The sequence below is a fragment of the Carassius carassius genome, chromosome 20 (assembly GCF_963082965.1).
Source record: "Carassius carassius chromosome 20, fCarCar2.1, whole genome shotgun sequence".
Classification (NCBI taxonomy): Eukaryota; Metazoa; Chordata; class Actinopteri; order Cypriniformes; family Cyprinidae; genus Carassius; species Carassius carassius.
This window is the reverse complement of record NC_081774.1, coordinates 5,832,820-5,853,537: the sequence shown is the minus strand read 5'-3', so window position 1 is coordinate 5,853,537 and position 20,718 is coordinate 5,832,820. Positions and strand designations below refer to the sequence as shown.

At 36.4% G+C, this 20,718-nt stretch overlaps 1 protein-coding gene across 1 annotated transcript in view; it reads left to right on the top strand.

Moving 5' to 3' along the window:
• The first annotated feature begins 17,644 nt into the window (after positions 1-17,644).
• LOC132096155 (calmodulin-regulated spectrin-associated protein 2-like) overlaps positions 17,645-20,718 on the top strand; it is a 50,936-nt gene continuing 47,862 nt past the window's right edge. Inside the window, exon 1 of the mRNA XM_059501368.1 lies at positions 17,645-17,794. Within this exon, the coding sequence (XP_059357351.1) occupies positions 17,656-17,794 (139 nt within the window). The 5' untranslated portion in view covers positions 17,645-17,655. The remainder of the gene's footprint in view (positions 17,795-20,718) is intronic.

The window sequence follows — 20,718 nt, the reverse complement described above, 5'->3', positions numbered from 1 at the left end:
AAATGAGATTTAGAGTATTGTTTTAAATAAATAAAAAAATTATCCAAGCATCCCTGGCAGATTTCCAGTGAAACAGCCTTCCAGATGTTACTTACACAAGATATAAAGACGCAGATTGAAACATTTTTCATCAGGAGCCCTAAGATATTCTCGATTGCTGGGAACTTTTTTTTTTTTTAACAAAAAAAGCATAATGCAATTTAAATCCAATCCTAAATGCCAGGTGGCCAGTGCAGCGATGCCAGAAACCTTTCTTTCTGACTCCTGTTGTAGTGCAGTACATAATTTGTGTTTTTGGTCATTTTATATAAAAAAAAGTGTACTGTGGTATCAAAGTAATGTTTGCCACACATGTCTTTTGGACAGTAGCATTAACATTGGTTCTGATAGGGACAATGGAAACAGAACTTTTTTGACTTTACAATCATAAACACAATATACATATTCAAGAAACCAACTACAAAATGCATTATCCAATAAGATTAATTAAATAGCCTAATATAATATGAAATGGTATTTTATATATTGTTTTGCATTAAGTTGTCTTAAGTTTAATAGATATATCACACACACACATACATTTAAATTGTTTTTGCTAGGCCTTATGTGTGCACAAATTTGAGTTATTATATCACATGATTGAAATTAACAATTTTTGAAAATAATAGGAATTAAAGTTCCAAGGTCAAAGTTCACACAATGGGAGCAAGTATTCAAGTTAAGTTAAAGGAGCATTGCGTAGGTTCTGAAATTTCTAACCGTTACTGACACCAGTGGCCGTTAGAGGAACTGCAGCCAGTCTCATGCTCGTTCTCAGTGCGCACACTCTTTTTTTTTTTTAACTTACAAGGAGTGTCCGTGGGTGTCTGAATTGTGCTGGAGGCTGGTCGCTTCTTTCCATCCGCAGAGTCCATTTGAAAACACTATTGCCGCTGCTTACTATAATGGCTGGCGTGCCGTACGGTTGTAAGCCCAAGTAGACGAGAACGCGCATGACGTCACATTTTGTGAATTTTCGCACCAGTTCGGGCCCGACTCCTCCACACACAATTGAGCCTACAGGCTGATAGAGGCAACCGTGGTGGACAGTCGAGGTGTCATTCTTTTTTTTACATCATGGTTGGCTCATACATGTACAAATGAAAACTCTATCTTAAAGATTTTTTTTAAGTAAAAACCTCCACATAGCTCCTTTAAGGTAAGTTAATTTAACTATTTATTCTTTATGTTAAAGATTTTTTGGAGATCTTTAATATGGTAATTTAATTTATTGACTTTTATGGGGAAAAGTTAGCCTAGTTAATCTGTGGTCTCTGCCTACTGATTAGCTGAAGGCACCAAAAGATGCTACTGACGTCATGCTGGAAAATGAATCGTTTATTAAAATGTGTCACTTGTTACAGCCCTTGCCTAATTCCTGAAATCCCTGTTTGTTGTTGGCAGCTGTACTGCGTTTGAGCTCTGTCACTATATTCTTTTCATTGACTATTTTTAACTCAAAAATCAATTTTATACATCATCGTTTCCGTTTATATAACGTGTGAATATATCCTCTATTGTATTCTACAACAAAAACAATCAGAGAGCCTCGCTATCACTAGTTTTATTTTGATCTCCCAGGTCCGCTATTAGCTTTTAGCCCGTTAGCATCAGCAAGCGTGGTTGCAGCTAACTGCGCTTACATTGCTAATACTCTATTCACACACATTACCACTGCTGTACTCACTGTTACTTGCTTTAATGGCGGATGAATGTCTCCACTCTGTGCAGCTCGAGCTCGAGGCCGTGGGAAAGCAGATTCGCGACCTGGAGGTGAGGCAGGCCCAGCTGAGAGAGCGGAGAGCCGCGCTGGAATCATCCCGGGCTGACGCTCACAAGTCCGGGGTAAGTATTCAGCGTGCTGCTAACAGTCCCACCACGTCTACTCCGTGTGTTTCTCTGCACAGGCCCGGTGCACCCAGGACGCGATCTTCCCAGATGTCCTTCACTGCGACGCCGGGACACCACGGACCCTGGGTGCATCCACAGCGGAGGACGCGAGCCGGGCCCCGGGCGACGACTTCTCCCCCTCCTGCCTTCGACATCTCCATCTGGAACCGCTTCGCTCCCCTCCGCGAGACAGGACGCGATGCTGTGATCATCGGAGACTCCATCGTCCGACACGTAAGTGTAAAAACTATTAAGACTGTGTCTGTTCCTCGAATAGTGAGGTCAAAATATAATGTAGGATCTAGAAAAAATCTTATCGTAATTAAATCAGAAAAATGTAAAGTAAATGAACAAAAACAATTTTTAAAGTTTGGGCTCATAAATATTAGATCACTCACACCCAAAGCAGTTATTGTAAATGAAATGATCACAGAAAATAGTTTTGATGTACTCTGCTTGACTGAAACCTGGCTAAACACAAATGATTATTTTGGTCTAAATGAGTCGACTCCACCAAACTACTGTTATAAGCATGAGCCCCGTCAGACTGGTCGTGGAGGAGGTGTTGCAACAATATATAGTGATATTCTCAATGTTACCCAGAAAACAGGATACAGGTTTAACTCTTTTGAAATTCTGCTAAATGGTACACTGTCAGACATGCAAAAGAAATCTAATGTATCTCTTGCTCTGGCTACTGTGTATAGACCACCAGGGCCGTATACAGAATTCCTAAAAGAATTTGCAGATTTCCTCTCCGACCTTCTAGTTACAGTTGATAAGGCGCTAATCATGGGAGATTTTAATATTCACGTTGATAATGCAAATGATACATTAGGACTTGCGTTTACTGACCTAATAAACTCCTTTGGAGTCAAGCAAAATGTCACCGGGCCCACTCATCGTTTTAATCATACACTAGATCTAATTATATCGCATGGAATCGATCTTACTGCTATAGATATTGTACCCCAAAGTGATGATATTACAGACCATTTCCTTGTATCGTGCATGCTGCGTATAACTGATATTAACTATATGTCTCAGCGTTACCGTCTGGGCAGAACTATTGTTCCAGCCACCAAAGACAGATTCACAAATAACTTGCCTGATCTATCTCAACTGCTATTTGTACCCAAAAATACACATGAATTAGACGAAATTACTGACAACATGGGCACTATTTTCTCTAATACATTAGAAGCTGTTGCCCCCATCAAATTGAAAAAGGTTAGAGAAAAACGTACTGTGCCATGGTATAACAGTAATAATACTCACTCTCTCAAGAAAGTAACTCGTAGTCTTGAACGCAAATGGAGAAAAACTAACTTGGAAGTTTTTAGAATTGCATGGAAAAACAGTATGTCCAGCTATAGACAGGCTCTAAAAACTGCTAGGGCAGAGCATATCCACAAACTCATTGAAAATAACCAAAACAATCCAAGGTTTTTATTTAGCACAGTGGCTAAATTAACAAATTACCAGACGCCACCTGATTCAAATATTCCACCAACGTTAAATAGTAATGACTTTATGAATTTCTTCACTGATAAAATAGATAACATTAGAAATACAATAGCGAATGTAGATTCTACAGCGTCTAACACTTCAGTTTCATCCATCGCACCCAAAGATAAACTGCAGTGTTTTACAAATATAGGACAGGAAGAGCTAAATAAACTTATCACTGTATCTAAACCAACAACATGTTTATTAGATCCTGTACCCACTAAATTACTAAAAGAGCTGTTACCTGTAGCCGAAGAACCGCTTCTCAATATCATTAACTCATCGTTATCTTTAGGTCACGTCCCAAAACCATTCAAGCTGGCGGTTATCAAGCCTCTTATTAAGAAACCAAAACTAGATCCTAGTGTACTGGCAAATTATAGGCCTATTTCAAATCTTCCATTTATGTCTAAATTTTAGAAAATGTTGTGTCTGCTCAATTGAGCACCTTCCTGCATAAAAATGATCTGTATGAAGAATTTCAGTCAGGTTTTAGGCCCCACCATAGCACAGAAACTGCACTTGTTAAAATTACAAATGACCTGCTTCTTGCGTAAGATCAAGGCTGCATCTCATTTCTAGTTTAACTTGATCTTAGTGCTGCGTTCGACACCATAGATCATGACATACTCATAGATCGATTACAAAACTATACAGGTATTCAAGGGCAGGCTCTAAGATGGTTTAGATCCTACCTGTCCGATCGCTACCATTTTGTTTACTTAAATGGGGTGTCATCTCATTTATCATCAGTAAAATATGGAGTGCCACAAGGATCCGTCCTAGGTCCCCTTCTATTTTCAATATACATGTTGCCCCTTGGTAATATTATTAGAAAATACGGAATTAGCTTCCACTGTTATGCTGATGATACTCAGCTATATATCTCAACGAGACCAGATGAAACTTCCCAATTATCTAAGCTAACAGAGTGTGTTAAAAATGTAAAAGATTGGATGACAAATAATTTTCTCCAATTAAATTCGGATAAGACAGAGATATTAATTATTGGACCAAAAAACACCACACAGAATCTTGTAGATTACAATCTGCAGCTAGACGGATGTACTGTTACTTCCTCTACAGTCAGAAATCTGGGTGTTATATTGGACAGCAATTTGTCTTTTGAAAATCATATTTCAAATGTTACAAAAACTGCATTCTTCCATCTTAGAAACATTGCCAAGCTACGAAACATGTTATCTGTTTCTGATGCAGAAAAGCTAGTTCATGCATTTATGACCTCTGGACTGGACTATTGTAATGCACTTCTAGGTGGTTGTCCTGCTTCGTCAATAAACAAGCTACAGGTAGTCCAAAATGCAGCAGCTAGAGTCCTTACGAGGTCAAGAAAATATGATCATATTACACCAATTTTACAGTCTCTGCACTGGCTACGTATTAAGTTCTGTATCAGTTACAAATTATCATTACTTACCTATAAGGCCCAAAATGGTTTAGCTCCTGCGTACCTAACTAGCCTTCTACCACGCTACAACCCATCACGCACCCTAAGGTCACAAAACGCTGGACTTTTGGTAGTTCCTAGGATAGCAAAGTCCACTAAAGGAGGTAGAGCTTTCTCACATTTGGCTCCCAAACTCTGGAATAGCCTTCCTGATAATGTTCGGGGTTCAGACACACTCTCTCTGTTTAAATCTAGATTAAAAACGCATCTCTTTCGCCAAGCATTCGAATAATGTATCTCTTAAATTGTGAGTGTAGTTGCATCTGCATTTTTATTCTTTAGCTTGGGTTAAACTAATTTTACTTTGTTGGATCAGCAGCTATGCTAATGATGTCTCTATTTTGTTTCTATGTTTTGCCACGGGATTTACATCCCGTGGTAACTAGGATTTACATAAGCTCCAGTCTGGATCCAGAACACCTGAGAAGAGATGATGCTGACCCTCAGAGGACCCCAGATGATCCTAACCTTGAATCAACAAACAGAACTAACAATTATTGCTACATGTGTGACTGCATCATATAATTACTATTAATTAATAATATTGATAGTTCATCGTCTAGCTGACTACGTCTTGTATTATTATTATTATTTTTTTATTTTTCCTAAAATCCTGTCAAACGTGCACAAACTACTAGCTACTACTAAATATTGTAGAAACATAATTTTCTGTAAAGTTGCTTTGTAACGATTTGTATTGTAAAAAGCGTTATACAAATAAACTTGAATTGAAATTGAATTGAATTGAAAAAAAAATTATATATATATAGTAATAAAGATGATAATAAATACTGACCCAACTTATTTCAAAACTCGAATGTGAATTCACATTTTTGTTATTAATTCAACCTTACACTAAAGTCTGATATAACCTGAACTTAACTGATTATTGAACACGTAGTTTATCAGATGCTCAGATGCTAGAAAATCAATATAATTTCTCTGGTAATGAGACAACCTCTGCAGTAATGCTGCGTTTGTGTGTTTTGTTTACTCCTGGAACTGTGAAGCCCATGGGGGAGACTGAGAGGTGGGCAAACAGGAAGTGACATACTTGTGTGCGTGAGCTGTGCCTGTGTGGACTGACCCTAATCACAGCGGACAGTTTGCTCTTATATAAGCGGCTCAAAACAGCCAGCAGGCCTGAAGACCATCCTGGAGCAACATATGCGTCTTTGTATGTAAGTATACTGTATGTGCGTTTGTGTGCACGTATGCATCTATGTCCACTTTCTTCAATGTATGCGCACACAAGTGTCTCTCGCCCTGCTGATGCAAGCAACACTTCATACTGTTTTGATGAACACATTATTAATTTTTCCACATCTCTGCACCTCACAAAGCATCTCGCAGTTAAAGTGCTGATCTCAAATCAGATTGTTCCCCTTTCCTGGCACAATCTCAGTCATATAAACAGATTCTGGCTCAGCTCTCCTACATATACGACTATTCCAAGGCAAAAACGTATGAAGAATAATTCTGAGGATGAGAGGCTTTATCAGTGGTGAAAACGCACATACGCAAACAGGAGGATGAGGATTTGCTGTGGTATTTACTGAATACTTGAGTTAACTCTTTTCATTGGGGTATAAGTGAGAGTACTGTATGTGTTGGTGTTTGCTGCTGATGGTGGCTTTGCATTGAGACTGGCTTCAGCATTTTAAACAAATCATTTCATAGCAGATAAATTAAAGTCACAACACCTGAAGCCGGCGTGAAGAATAAACAATACAATCTCATAAACGGCATAGGAGTGTTGTTAATGATCTCATGCATAAATGAAGCTAAAGAAATATATAATTGGACTATAATTATTTGCAGCAGTAACTGAGATGTTGTTAAGAACTTTTGTTAAAAAAATTCCTTAAAAAAATAAAAATAAATGTGTCAGTTTTCACAAAAATATTAAGCAGCATGACTGTTTTCAACAATGATAATAATAAGAAATTTTTCTTGGCCAATAAATCAGCATATTAGAATGATTTCTGAAGGATCATGGGACACTGAAGATTGGAGTAATGCTGAAAATTCAGATTTGCATTACAAGAATAAATTTTAAACATTTTAAAATACATACAGTTTTTTATATTTCACAGTGTTGTATTTTTATCCACAATTATTATTATTTAATTTTTCTTAAATAAATGGAGCTTTTATAATTGAAAATACTTTCAAGGTCAAAGGTAAAACAAAGAGAGCAAGTGTTCAAATGTTTCGTTGAAATGTTTTTTTGTAGATCAGTAATATAGTTATATAATGTATTGACTTTGATGTGTTCAATAATGTGTATTTAGAGTAAGGATTTGGTGATTTTTTTTTGTCATTAACATTTAAAAATCATACAGACCCCAAACATTTGAATGATGATGTAAAACTTGCTTATACCTCAATTTTCCCATTTTTTTTTCTTTATATAATCTTAAATATGATGACTCCTGTGGCCAATTCATTTAATAGCTCTAGTCTATACTCTTACAGTACATTACTCATTGGTGAACTGATATGCTTATAAGTATACACTGGCTTCAATTATTTTATCTTCTATGAAGATAAAGTTCAAATTTCACTTAATCATAACTGAGAACTTCATGAAATGGAGCAACCTTTGAGCAGAACGATTTTCCTCTGCCACTTCACTCAGGAGTTATAAAAAAAACTGCACGTTTCATAGATTATTATTTAGTTTGAGTAAAATATATGAGTGAAGGGAAAATGGGACAGAACTGATGTTGGACAAATCTCTAGTCAGTGTCAAGGGTGATGGAAAGAGCTGATATTAGATGTCAGATACAGCAGTTCAGTTTGTCATCATGGTTGTGGCTCATTGTATGATCATTGTGGCTTTCTTAGATTTTGTCGCAATATGATGCAGTTCCAGAGCGACGCTGAGAATTTGCAAAAGCTGCTCATCCTTCTTCTTTAACAAGCTTTCTGCCTTGCAGGCAGGAGACCAAACCCTGTGTCCTGACTCAACCCATCTAACAACAAAATCAATGACTGTTTATGTGTGAGTAAACAGTTTCATTAAACTCAAGTGGCACTTAAATGCACAGTAGATTCAGTCGTTAGGAATGATAATGAATGTTTCTTAAACACGTCCTAAACAATTACAAAAAAACTGAGGCCATACCCACTTCCTGTATGCAGTTTAAATGGGAAGCATATGTAACATGAAAACACTTCCACTGATGATTTACAATGCATACAGGGGCCATATCATGTGTGTGTTTTTTAATCTTTTTTTTTCTTTTTTTTTTTAATCCATACGCCTTTTTTTTTTTGGAAGTGAGTAACAATGATTAGTTATAGGTTGTCGGTTGTCTGTATGGCCCATTTAGTTAGTGGTCTCAAAGGAATAGTTCACCCTAAATTAAAATTTTATGAAATGTACTCTACCTCAGACCATCCAAGATATAGATGATTTCGTTTCTTCATCTGGACAGATTTGGAGAAATGTAGGATCCTCCACAGTGAATGGGTGCCATCAGAATGAATGTCCAAACTACTGATAAAATCATCACAATAATCCACAAGCAATTCACAACTTACCAGTCCATCTTGTGAAGTGAAAAGCTGTGTTTGTAAAAAACAAATCTGTCAAAATGTTTTTTTTTCTTCAAGCTGAAATACTAAAATTAAGCCTAATATTTCTTTCTCCAGTATAAACTCTAAATCAATAGAGAAATCTGCACAGATCAAGCACTATTTACAAGCAAATGTTGATAGATTTTGATGTGAAAGGACAAATAGAATGTGCGTTTGAATTAACTGGAGCAAGCGTTATTACAGTTTAAAGTTAAAACAAGTTTCTTACAAACACAGAGATGTTCGCTAGTCATTCGGATTACTTCTGGATTATTGTGATTTATTTAGCAGCTGTCATTCTGATGGCACCCATTCGCTGCAGAGGACCCACTGTTGAGCGAATTATGCAATGCAAAATTTCTCTAGTTCTGTTCCAATGAAGAAACACTCTACATCTTGAATGGCCTGAGGGTGAGTACAGCTAATTTTCATTATTGGGTGAACTATTCCTTTAAGGTCAAGGCTGCTTGTTTTTAAATAGTCCAGAACAGCTTTGGTGGGCTTTGCCTCTTACTCTTATCCTTAAATACAGCTGGGAAAATTATTTTGTGTTATTGTCTTTAGGAATAATTGTATCTACTTCCTCTTTATTACTTCAAAGTGAATAAGTCGGCCAAGTTGCTCAATACCACATATGTGTTGTAGCTGAGTAAATGTGAATCATCATGTGGTAATGTATTCATCTTTGTGTGTCACAGATTTCTCAGTGTTGATTCACACTCCACAAATTTCTGATTAGTTTTTCAGATATTTAGGAATGACGCACTACTGGTTGTTTAGTCATTGTAGTAAATATCAGTTACCAAATTAATGACTTTGAGCACAATGCCAATAAACTGACTTCTACAGTAACTGAGAGAAATTTGGATTTCAGTTGATCCAAAGGGGTTTGATAATAAATGAATCATTTTTGCTTTTTTTTTTTTTTTTTTACTAGGGATGGAATTGTTTAAAAGTATATCAAACTGCTTTATTTTAGAAGAACAATGGAATTTTGAGGACCTGTCACCATCATCGTTTGTTTCAGAAAATAGTCTGTTCTTGTGTTACACTATACAGTAGCTGTCATTTCACAGAGTTTATGAAAAGACCATAGAGATATTCAGGGAAAATGTAGGCCACATGAAAATGTGCAAGCAGAACTGGAGCAGCACAAATGAAAATAAACACAACAGAACTTTTAATTAGCAAGTGAAAATACATTTACTGTTCATGCATGCAGAAAAAGACTTCGACAGAACTCCTAAGGGATGCTCTCTCTTTCTCTTGCAATCTGTGTCTTTAATTCTTTTTCTCTTTCATTCTGCATCTCTCTTCATAATGTAATTTGTCTTTCTTTAACTCATTTATTATTTAAATTGCTAAGAATTGTGTTAAACAAACAGTCCTCAGTAAAAAAAAAAAAAAAAAGGAAGTGTTTAACAAAATGCAACACTTTGCATTGCTTTGTTGTTATTGTTGTTGAATACTGTAAATGTCTTGACTGGACTTAAAATCTGCTATCATTATACCCATTACATTCTTAGGAGTTGTCATTACAAGATTCTTAAAGGGACAGTCCACCCAAAAATGAAAAGTGCTGTAGTCATTTACTCTCATGTTGTTCCAAAACGTGTTGTTCTTCGGTGGAACATAAAAGAAAGGAAATTCCCAGTCAACTGGCTCCAAAGTTTTTTGGTTCCCAACATTCTTCAAATATCATCTTTTGTGTCCTGCAGAAGAAAGAAATGCATAGAACCTTGGAACAATATAAAATTAAGACAGAATTTTCATTTTGAGTGTGCTATCCATTTAAGTTGTCATCTTAAAAAAATTTATATTCAAACATTTTCTGTTTATTTAGATGGTTTTAGATTATTCTACATACTTCATATCATGTTTTCTCTGAGAAACATGCAAGTAATGGGGAGCAAAGTGCTTATCTTAATTTTAACCATATTTATTATTCATACCTCAGTGCATGCCAGGAAGAGTGAAAATGAGCTGGAACCATAAAAGTCCATTTGATTACTTCAGTCGAAAGTATATTGTAATAAAAAAGCTGAATCGGGGTCCTGGACATTTTAAGTTACAACTTCAAGATGGTGGGTTTCAGAGAAGATGTTGAAGTATGGTGGAATCTCCCATTGTTTCATAACAAATTCACAATACAAGCCAGATCCAGTGCGGTTTCTGTGTCACTGCTGCACATTCACAATGTTAAAGAGAAGATAAACGTAGGGCATATGGTCCAGACTCCCCTCTGGATTTTATTCAGATAAATACAGGTTTGCGCTGGCAGTGGGGGAAGCACAGGCCAGCGTGACCCCACCCTCTAACTACAGCCTTGAGCTCTGTGTGTTAAAAATACCCCACAGTGACCCAAGCACAAGAGTGATCCCGTCTCTCTCCGTCTCCTCCCTGTACTTTCTGCACATAACTGCAATCTGGGGTCAGTTTGTCTACCATTATATCTACCTTTTATTATTAATAAATGGTGTAATATTAAATACATTTTAAAGCACCTATTATAAAATGCAGATAAATATATTAAAACATTTAGAAAAAACAAAACAAAACCTATAAGAAACAACAAGAATTGTATATTTTAAATTTGATTTGAATAATAGAATCTATCTATCTATCTATCTATCTATCTATCTATCTATCTATCTATCTATCTATCTATCTATCTATCTATCTATCTACAGTATCTATTCATTGACTTTATTTTTCTTGACAATTGACCGTCTTTCTCTCTAAACTCTCATTACTGTAATACGCTTAAATTATAAAATACTTTTACTCAGCAAGGATTAAATTGAAAAGTGACAGTAAAGACATTCATAATGTTGCCAAAAAAAAAAAAAATACAGTAGATGTTGTTATATGAATGTTGCCTTTATAGAATCTTGAAAAAAATTGAACAAAAATTCCAACAACAATATTTAGCAGCACATCTGTTTTTACCGTTGTAAATAATGAGAGATATTTTGCTTTGCTTTCATTTAAAATATATTAATATATATGAAAACAGTTATTTTAAATTATAATAACATTTCATAAGATTACTGTTTTTACTGTTTTTTTGATAAATACAAAAACATAAACAAATATCTTACCAATCACAAACTTCTTAATGGCAATGTATCTTTGTTTTTGTATTAATAAAAACTGAGAAATAATCACAATGAAAACTTCTCATTTCATACTTGAATGGTTTTATGGAAAATATGAGTCTGTGAAAATCAAGTGTTTGTATCAATATGTAAATGTACTCTAATTCCAAAAAACAAGCGAAAGAGAAGATTATGACATGCACTTCAATAAAAGCCTTTCTCAAATGTTACAAATGTATCGGCTCTCTGTTGTGAATGTTAACAGGGTTTATAGAAATACACAGCTACATACTATGCAGTATCTGCGATAACACTGACGTCAGCTGGGTCGTATCTGGAAGCAGTTTGACAGCTCAGAGCAAAGAGCACACACTGCACTGCATACATGGACATACAAACACCATCAACGGCCTGAACTGTCCTTTTGTGTGCTGCTTCATGAGGATGGGGCTCATCTGTGTATGGGAGGGTGTAGGGCCTGTTGGGTGGGGGTCAGTGAAGAGATGGAGTGGAAAACATACAGTGCGTGTTATGTTTGTGTGAAGGCATCTTTGTATGAAATATGCAGCACATTATGTGTGTGTGTGTGTGTGTGTGTGTGTGTGTGTGGTTTTGGGGGGTTGGGTGAGGCTGGTAGTGTTTAGCATGAAAATGGCACACACTTTGAATTGAATGTCATGTGAATAATCAAAAGTTCTGATGTTCGCAATCATAACACATTCCTGAATGTTTAGGAGGTACTGGCTCTTTTAACATTGACATTTACATTTAGTCATTTAGCAGACGCTTTTATCCAAAGCGACTTACAAATGAGGACAGTGGAAGCAATCAAAAATAACAAAAGAGCAATGATATATAAGTGTTATAACAAGTCTCAGTTAGCTTAAATACATTACACGTAGCAAGGGCTTTTAAATAGTATTATAAATAAAAAGAAAACAGATAGACTAGAAAAAGAATAGTGCAAGTTAGTGTTAGAAGTCCTTTTTTTAACTCATGTTCTCCACAATTGTTTATATAGCCTTAAATAAGGCAAAAAAGAATAGACTTGATAGAGATATGTTATCCTGAAAGAAATTAATGCAAACGAGTCTTCATGATTCTTAGTTAAAAAAAAATTCCTATAATTTTATAATATCAGATGGCTGGATTATTTTATATTATTCAGATAATTCGCACAAAAACATTAATATTCCTTGATCACTAATTATAATTAGATAATCAATTTAAATTTGAACAAAGTTTATATTTTCAAATTTGTAATCTCTCTCTCTCTCTCTCCACGGCGTAAGATAAATTCTATGTTTTAGTCTAAAAAGAATAATGAAAGTAAAGAAAAAGAAAATAAATGAAGAACGAATGCTGCTATCTTGTGGTACAAATACAACAACGCAGCTTAACTATAAGCTATCATGTAAAGCAATAGAAAACCGATTTTAAATCTAAAGGATTTATTATTTATTTATTTACTACGCATGTATTTATTGCCATGCATTTTATTCTTTATGTAATTTTTATATTTTTCATTTATCTTGTTTTTGTCTTTGCTTGTGTTAAGCTACTTTAAGGACCTATTTATTCTTCTTTTTTTATCACCACCATCATTATAAATGCCGCTTTAAATTTATTTATTTATTTATTAGCCTAATTTATTTCAGATATTCCAAGTTCAAGAAATGTTCAGCATTAGTTATTTAATCAGGTTTTTATTAATTATATATATACATATATATATATAATATAATATATAATATATATATATATATACACACACACACACAGTGTAATTCGGGCTGTACGTACACTAAATTTCAGGTACAAAATCTAAAGGCGCATCTACAGTTTTTGTTTACCCCTAAATGGTACATAATGGTGTCTTCAAGTTTTGAAGTTTTACAGGCTGTAATAATGATGTGCAGTGTCTGCTACAGGGACATTACTCCGTGTGTACAGTTGCCATTTAATTCTGCAGTGAAATAATTAAATGGACATTTAATGTAAAAGCACAAACAGGTGGACATAGGGAGATTGAATATATTAAATATCATTTAACTTTTTATTTTTATTTTAAGTTAAATTATTGTTTAACTTAACATCTGATTTAAAACACAGAATGACTTCACAGTGTGATGTAATTCAAACAGGGTCAGAAGCTTTAGCAGTGAGTTTAAAATTAGCTGCTAAATTTAGCAGGAGAGATTTCAGTCACATCTGGTGGAACTCTCTCTCTCTCTCTCACACACACACACACACACACACACATATTTGTTGGAGTTCAGTAAATGACTTCCATTTGTGCTTGAGAACTAAAAGCCTCGCTCTCTCTCACATGAAAGGGTTGTGTGAGTGTGTATGTGTGTGTGTTTGATGAAAGGGTTGTGTGTGTGGGTAGAGGGCAGTAATTACAGCTATTCTCCATGCAGAGCTGATAGTCAGAGGCCTTGGCCACAGCAGTGGTCACACCCCTTCCTGTCTGAGAGATCTGATCCATGACTCCTGCTTCTGAGTAACACAACCTGAGGACTCACATCTGCCTCCATACCTCACAGTAAAGACCCTAAGGAGTTAACCCCACCTGATTAGTTTCAAAGGATGTGAATATCATGTATTTATTCTATTGATTGAACATCAGAATCAGAATCAGAATCAGAATCAGAATCAGAATGAGCTTTATTGCCAGGTATGTTCACACATACGAGGAATTTGTTTTCGTGACAGAGCTCCGCAGTGCAACATAACAGCGACAGAACAAAAAACACAATAAGGAATAAAAAATACAAAAAAATACAAATAGGTGGGTAAGGATTGACAATATACAAATTGACAATGTATGGCAGGTATATTAAAAAGAGCATTTATGTATGTACATGTATATTATGTGGAAAAATTGTAACTGTACGCTAAGTATGTGTGTTTGGATAAATAAGTGTATGTGTATATAAATATAAATATAAGTAGTATAGTGTGTTCCATGTATGTACATGTATATTATGTGCAAAAGATTTACGTGTACGCTAAGTATGTGTGTTGGATAAAAAGTGTAGTGTATATAAATATAAATAGTGTAGTGTGTCCCACAGTTATTATCAGCTGTTCATAAGATGGATTGCCTGAGGGAAGAAACTGTTCCTGTGTCTGGTCGTTCTGGTGCTCAGTGCTCTGTAGCGTCGACCAGATGGCAACAGTTCAAAGAGGGAGTGTGCTGGATGTGAGGGGTCCAGAGTGATTTTAACAGCCCTTTTGCTCACTCTGGATAAGTACAGTTCTTGAATAGATGGGAGGGTTGTACCGATAATTCGCTCAGCAGTCCGGACTACCCTCTGTAGTCTTCTGAGGTCCGATTTAGAAGCTGAGCTGAACCAGACAGTTACTGAAGTGCAGAGGATGGATTCGATGATGGTGGAGTAGAACTGTTTCAGCAGATCCTGTGGCAGGTTAAACTTCCTCAGCTGGCGAAGGAAGTACAACCTCTGCTGGGCCTTTTTCACAATGGAGTCAATGTGAATGTCCCACTTCAGGTCCTGAGAGATAGTGGTGCCCAGGAACCTGAATGACTCCACTGCAGTCACAGTGCTGTTCATGATGGTGAGTGGGGGGAGTGCAGGGGGGTTTCTCCTGAAGTCCACGATCATCTCCACTGTTTTGAGCGTGTTAAGCTCCAGGTTGTTGAGAGTGCACCAGACAGCCAGCTCTTTAACCTCCTGTCTGTAAGCAGACTCGTCACCGTCCTGAATGAGGCCGATGAGTGTGGTGTCATCTGCAAACTTCAGGAGCTTGACAGAGGGGTCCTTAGATGTGCAGTCATTAGTGTACAGGGAGAAGAGCAGTGGGGAGAGAACGCAGCCCTGGGGAGCTCCGGTGCTGATTGTACGGGTGCTGGATGTGTATTTTCCCAGCCTCACTAGCTGCTGCCTGTCTGTCAGGAAGCTGTTGATCCACTGACAGACGGAGGTGGGCACGGAGAGCTGAGTTAGTTTGGGCAGGAGGAGGTTTGGGATGATCGTGTTGAAGGCAGAGCTGAAGTCCACAAACAGGATCCTCACATAGGTCCCCGGTCTGTCTAGGTGTTGCAGAACATAATGCAGTCCGATGTTTACTGCATCGTCCACAGACCTGTTTGCTCTGTAGGCAAACTGAAGAGGATCCAGCAAGGGTCCAGTGATGTCCTTCAGGTGGGCCAGCACCAGTTTTTCAAATGACTTCATGACTACAGACGTTAGAGCCACAGGCCTGTAGTCATTTAGTCCTGTAATTTTGGATTTCTTTGGGATGGGGATGATGGTGGAGCGTTTGAAGCATGAAGGGACTTCGCACAGCTCCAGCGATCTGTTGAAGATCTTTGTGAAGATGGGGGCCAGCTGGTCAGCACAGGATTTCAGACAGGCTGGTGTAACACAATCTGGGCCTGGTGCTTTTTTCCTTTTCTGCTTCCTGAAGACCTGGCGCACCGCATCCTCGCTGATCTGTATTGCAGGTGTGGGGGAGAGGGGGGATGCAGGAGGTGTGAATGGTGAGAGCGCTTGATTGGAGAGGTGTTCAGGGTGGATTGCAGGAGTTGTGAGTGGTGTGAACAGTTGTTTGGAGAGATGCCAACATATAGGGAAAATATATTTTATTAACAGATTAATTTGATTGACCAATATCTGTTGTTAGTGGCAAAATAAATGAATCACTTCTACGTTTACTCATTATAATAGATTTTATTAAAATTTATTCATATTTTACATTATATTTTAAATTAAAATATAATGTAAATATTAATATATAATAATATAATTATAAAGAATATCATTATATACACACTATAATTACATATATTTTTATGTAATTATAGTGAGTATATAATTATATGATTTTATATCTATATATACACACATTAAAATTTTTCATCTGTATGTTTACAATACATTTTAATATCTAAGTTGTGATCTGATCTCAGGGTAAAGGAAGGAAATTCGTTATCTATTTTAAAAAATAATCATATGAAATTGTACATTTAATCTCAATTTTTTTTCAAGGGGAAATGATGCTATTTTATATCAAGAAAAACTTTTTTTTAAGTTGTAAAAATTTTTGTTTTTGTATATGGTAAGAATGAGGGTTTAATTGTCAGATAAACGTACAGGAGTGGATTCAGGTAAATTAAGCCATTATTTATCATTGTTTAAAACATTTACAGCAAGATAAACCTAAACCATTTTATCAACAACTGGCAATATAGGCTACACAGTAAAAAAGAAAAAGATATATATATATATATATATATATATATATATATATATATATATATATATATATATATATATATATATATATATATATAACACAGCGTAGCCTACAAACACGTTATCATATTAAGAGAACTGAAAGGACAGATGTGTAACGTATAATGTAGTGTAGATAAGTAAAACAGATGAGGCGTGTGTTACATTTCGTTTTATTTGACGGCTCTGTGAATCCGCCTCAGCAGTGCTCGTCTGCGTCTGGGCGTTTCGCGCATGCGCAATCATCTCGCTCTTTTTTTCCAGGCCAGTGCGGCAGGCGGACCGCAGGGAGAGGGAGAATTTAGGAAGGACAGTTACAAAAGTTAAAGAAGACGAGAAATCATGACACAAAACAGTGAACTCGTAGATCGCCTCTCCTCGCCACTGAACTTGACATCCCTCTTCATGGCGCTCGTGTCACATATGAAATATTGATTTATGTCATCTACAGCAACTTGAGGATATAATGCCGGTGAAACGGATGAGAACTACAGCAGTCGCCTGGATTTTCTTGTTGGATATTGAATCTGGCGCTCGGAGATGCAGTTGGGATTGTTTGTCCTCTATATAGGCCTTGCTAATCAATATATGAGAGCAGAATTATTGGACTACACGAGAGCTCGCGCCGATCCGTTATTTTTCACATCACCGCTCTTATCTCATAGCAACGCGGGACGTGATGCAGCGACGAGTTCTCTGTGTTAGTTTTATGCTTATTTATGCTTTTATGCACAGCACTTTGGTTCCACTTTGTGGTGTTGAAAGTGCTTTTAAAATAAAACTGAGTTGATTAGATGTCAAGATGGGTGATGCCGCAGAGATCAAGGAGAGCAAGAGGACGTTCATCGTGCCCTCGATCAAATCTGTCGATCACTATGATTTCACCAGGGCCAAGATATCGTGCAGCCTGACGTGGCTCATCGCCAAAGCCTTTGGATCTGGTAGGTGGCGCTTAACGGTTTGAAAAATCTGGATTTTTAGTCCTGGGGGAAGTTGTCACATGGGGTACACTGTATTTCAGTGGTTTAATATAGGCTTTATCAAACTGGGGTCCGGGGATCAAGGAGGGTGCCTGGAAATGATATTAGAAATGAGGAAATGAGAGTGGAAATAATAGTAATAATAATAAATATACATGAATTCAAAATAAGTAATAAATTAAATGAGCAAAATGAATGACCAAACAGATGAAAACAAAATAAAAATAAATAATTAGGTTTAAATAAGCAAATGAGCAAATAAGTACAGTACAATAACAGCACTATAATGAGTTTTTTTTATTTTATTTTATTATTATCATAGTTTTTGAAACAAAATAATTATAATGGAATAATGAAACTTTAGAGAAAGCTAATATTGTCAAATTAATATTTTAGACATTTATAACATTAATATTTCACAGTATAAATTGAGTTTCTATACAAACTCTGTAGATGCCTTTTAAATTCTAGGATGGGGTCCTTTGCATGAGGATGATCAAATTTGGGGGTCCGTGGCATTTAAGAGATTGAAACCCCTGGTTTAATGTACATTTTCATGAATTGTTTTGTCTTTCATAACTGTGTTAGTCTTTAAATTTTGCTGAAACACTTATTTAATGTCAGTTACCACTGTGACAACTTACCCCATATAGTGTGACACCTTGCTCTTGCTCACCACATAAGCCACCATAAGCATGCATTCATATTGAAAACAGACCTACTTAGAGAAATATGGGCTGGAGTAAAAGTGTGTCACCATGCCTGTTTTCCCCTGACAGTATTTAAAAATGCACTGAACATATTTTGCATCATGAATGTTTAGTGGAGGGATTTTGTTGATGGAAAAATCACCTATTTGTTTAATTATTGTTCTCTTAGGAGACATGAACTAAATTTTCATAAGTTCTGCAGTTTCTAAGGTATTTTAAGTGCATATGTGTCTCATGAGAAGCAGTATACAGATGTTACAAACAGTGAATTTCACAAAAAGTCTACATGTTGGCAATTGTTGTCATGTCTGCCGAAACCATTAGCCTATTTCCCTACATAGACTCATGAAAGGCCACAATCTGGCTTATGGCTTTAAGTTCATCCCCACAGTCCGTAATGAATGCTCAAAGCAGATTCCCCACTCCTGCACACAGTAATAAGGTTGAATTTTCCAGAACAGCTCCTCATGGAGGATGCTGGAATAAACATAAACACAGACTATCAAACTTCCATGGCCTAAGCAGTGTGGCTTTTATTGCTAGAGCGGCCCAGCCCACAACAGAAACGCCTGTGGAGTGCAAAACAACAGGGCCAAGATGAAGACGACTGCTGGCAGAATTGTGTGTGTGTCTGTAAAAAGTCTGCTTTTCTCATTGGAGTTGCTGGTGTTCATGAACTCCAATATGGTTGATGGGGCATGGATTTACTCTGATCTTTATTGCAGATGTTTCTGAATCACCTTAATTTGAGTCTGTTCTGTTAGTGACATTAACAAAAACTACTATTGGACTTAATACCATCATTTTTGGACATTACACCTCTTGTGAAAAAAGAGAAGTGTGCTTAATCGTATTGAATGTATTAAAAAACTGTACTTGCAGATAATTTTAAGTTACATTTTAGTGTACTTTAAAAAAGTATATTTGCATGACTGTTTCTAAACACACTTAAGCACACTTTAAGTCTGCAGTTTAATTTCAGATCAAAGGTTTTAATTTAAAGAACATGATTTAATATTCTTTCATTTTGCTTATAAATAGTAAATTTAATTACTAACTGTTTTGTCATTCAACATTACATTAAAAGTCCATTTAAATTTGACATGCAAGTTTCAGAAATCACAATAAAGTATAATTTAGTTGCTATTAATGCTTGTCAGTATTTGGCAGTAAGTGTATTTCTAAGACAATTATACAATTATCCATAAAGTACTTACTGTAAGTGTCCATGTCCTGTCTTTCCCTCCAGCCTAACATCTGTGGCATACTGCACATACCACAACAGAGAGCATTCGTTTCTATTACATCACTGAAGCCTGAGGAGTGCCGCGAGTGTGTGACGTTCACATGTGACTCTGTGCACTGTTATTCTTGCTGTAAACTAGGGACCAAAAATGTCAAACATTCATGTTATGTTACATATAAGGGACTCATAATGTGGAATGTGAAAACGCACTTTATTTGTTTCTTAAAGGGGTCATATGATAACACTTTTACAAGTTGTTTGAACTGAAATGGCTGTGTGTGTACACAACCACCCTAAAATTATAAAAATCCCCAATGTTTTTTTTTTATCTGCTGAAATCTTTACCCCTTTCTCAAATCGAGTCGATCTCAGATGCCTGTCTGTGTGAAAAACAGGCACCTCCCACGATAGTTTGATTGACGGTGGCATTTCAGCACAGACTGGACTGGTGTCTTACCTTAGACCCGCCCTGAGTGAATCATCAGTCCGCCATTGTTCCACCACCGGAGCAGATGTAGACAAGAATGACCCCTAAGCGATTGAGGTGTCCTATTGTTGGATGTAATAATGAACATAGCAGTCATCATTTACTCCCGACATATAAGCCGCTGAAGATGCAGTGGATTACATTTTTTTTTAAAGAGAATGTGCCCCCGATCTACATAAATGGGTCTATGTATGCATGAATAATTTGTGATCCAGCTCCACATCCAGAAGAAGTGAGTGTACAACACACTGGAGGGGAAGGTTATCTGGGAATTCTGACTTAAATTTTGGCCTGTTTTTATAAGTGATCATATGGCTTCAGATTAGTTGGAATTTAGCACACAAGTATTAAGGGCCACTTTATGATTCTTTTATAATGCTTTTGGCATCTTTTTGAAGAAAAAAGCCTGGAAGGGTTTGGAACAGCCTTGACTAAATCATAA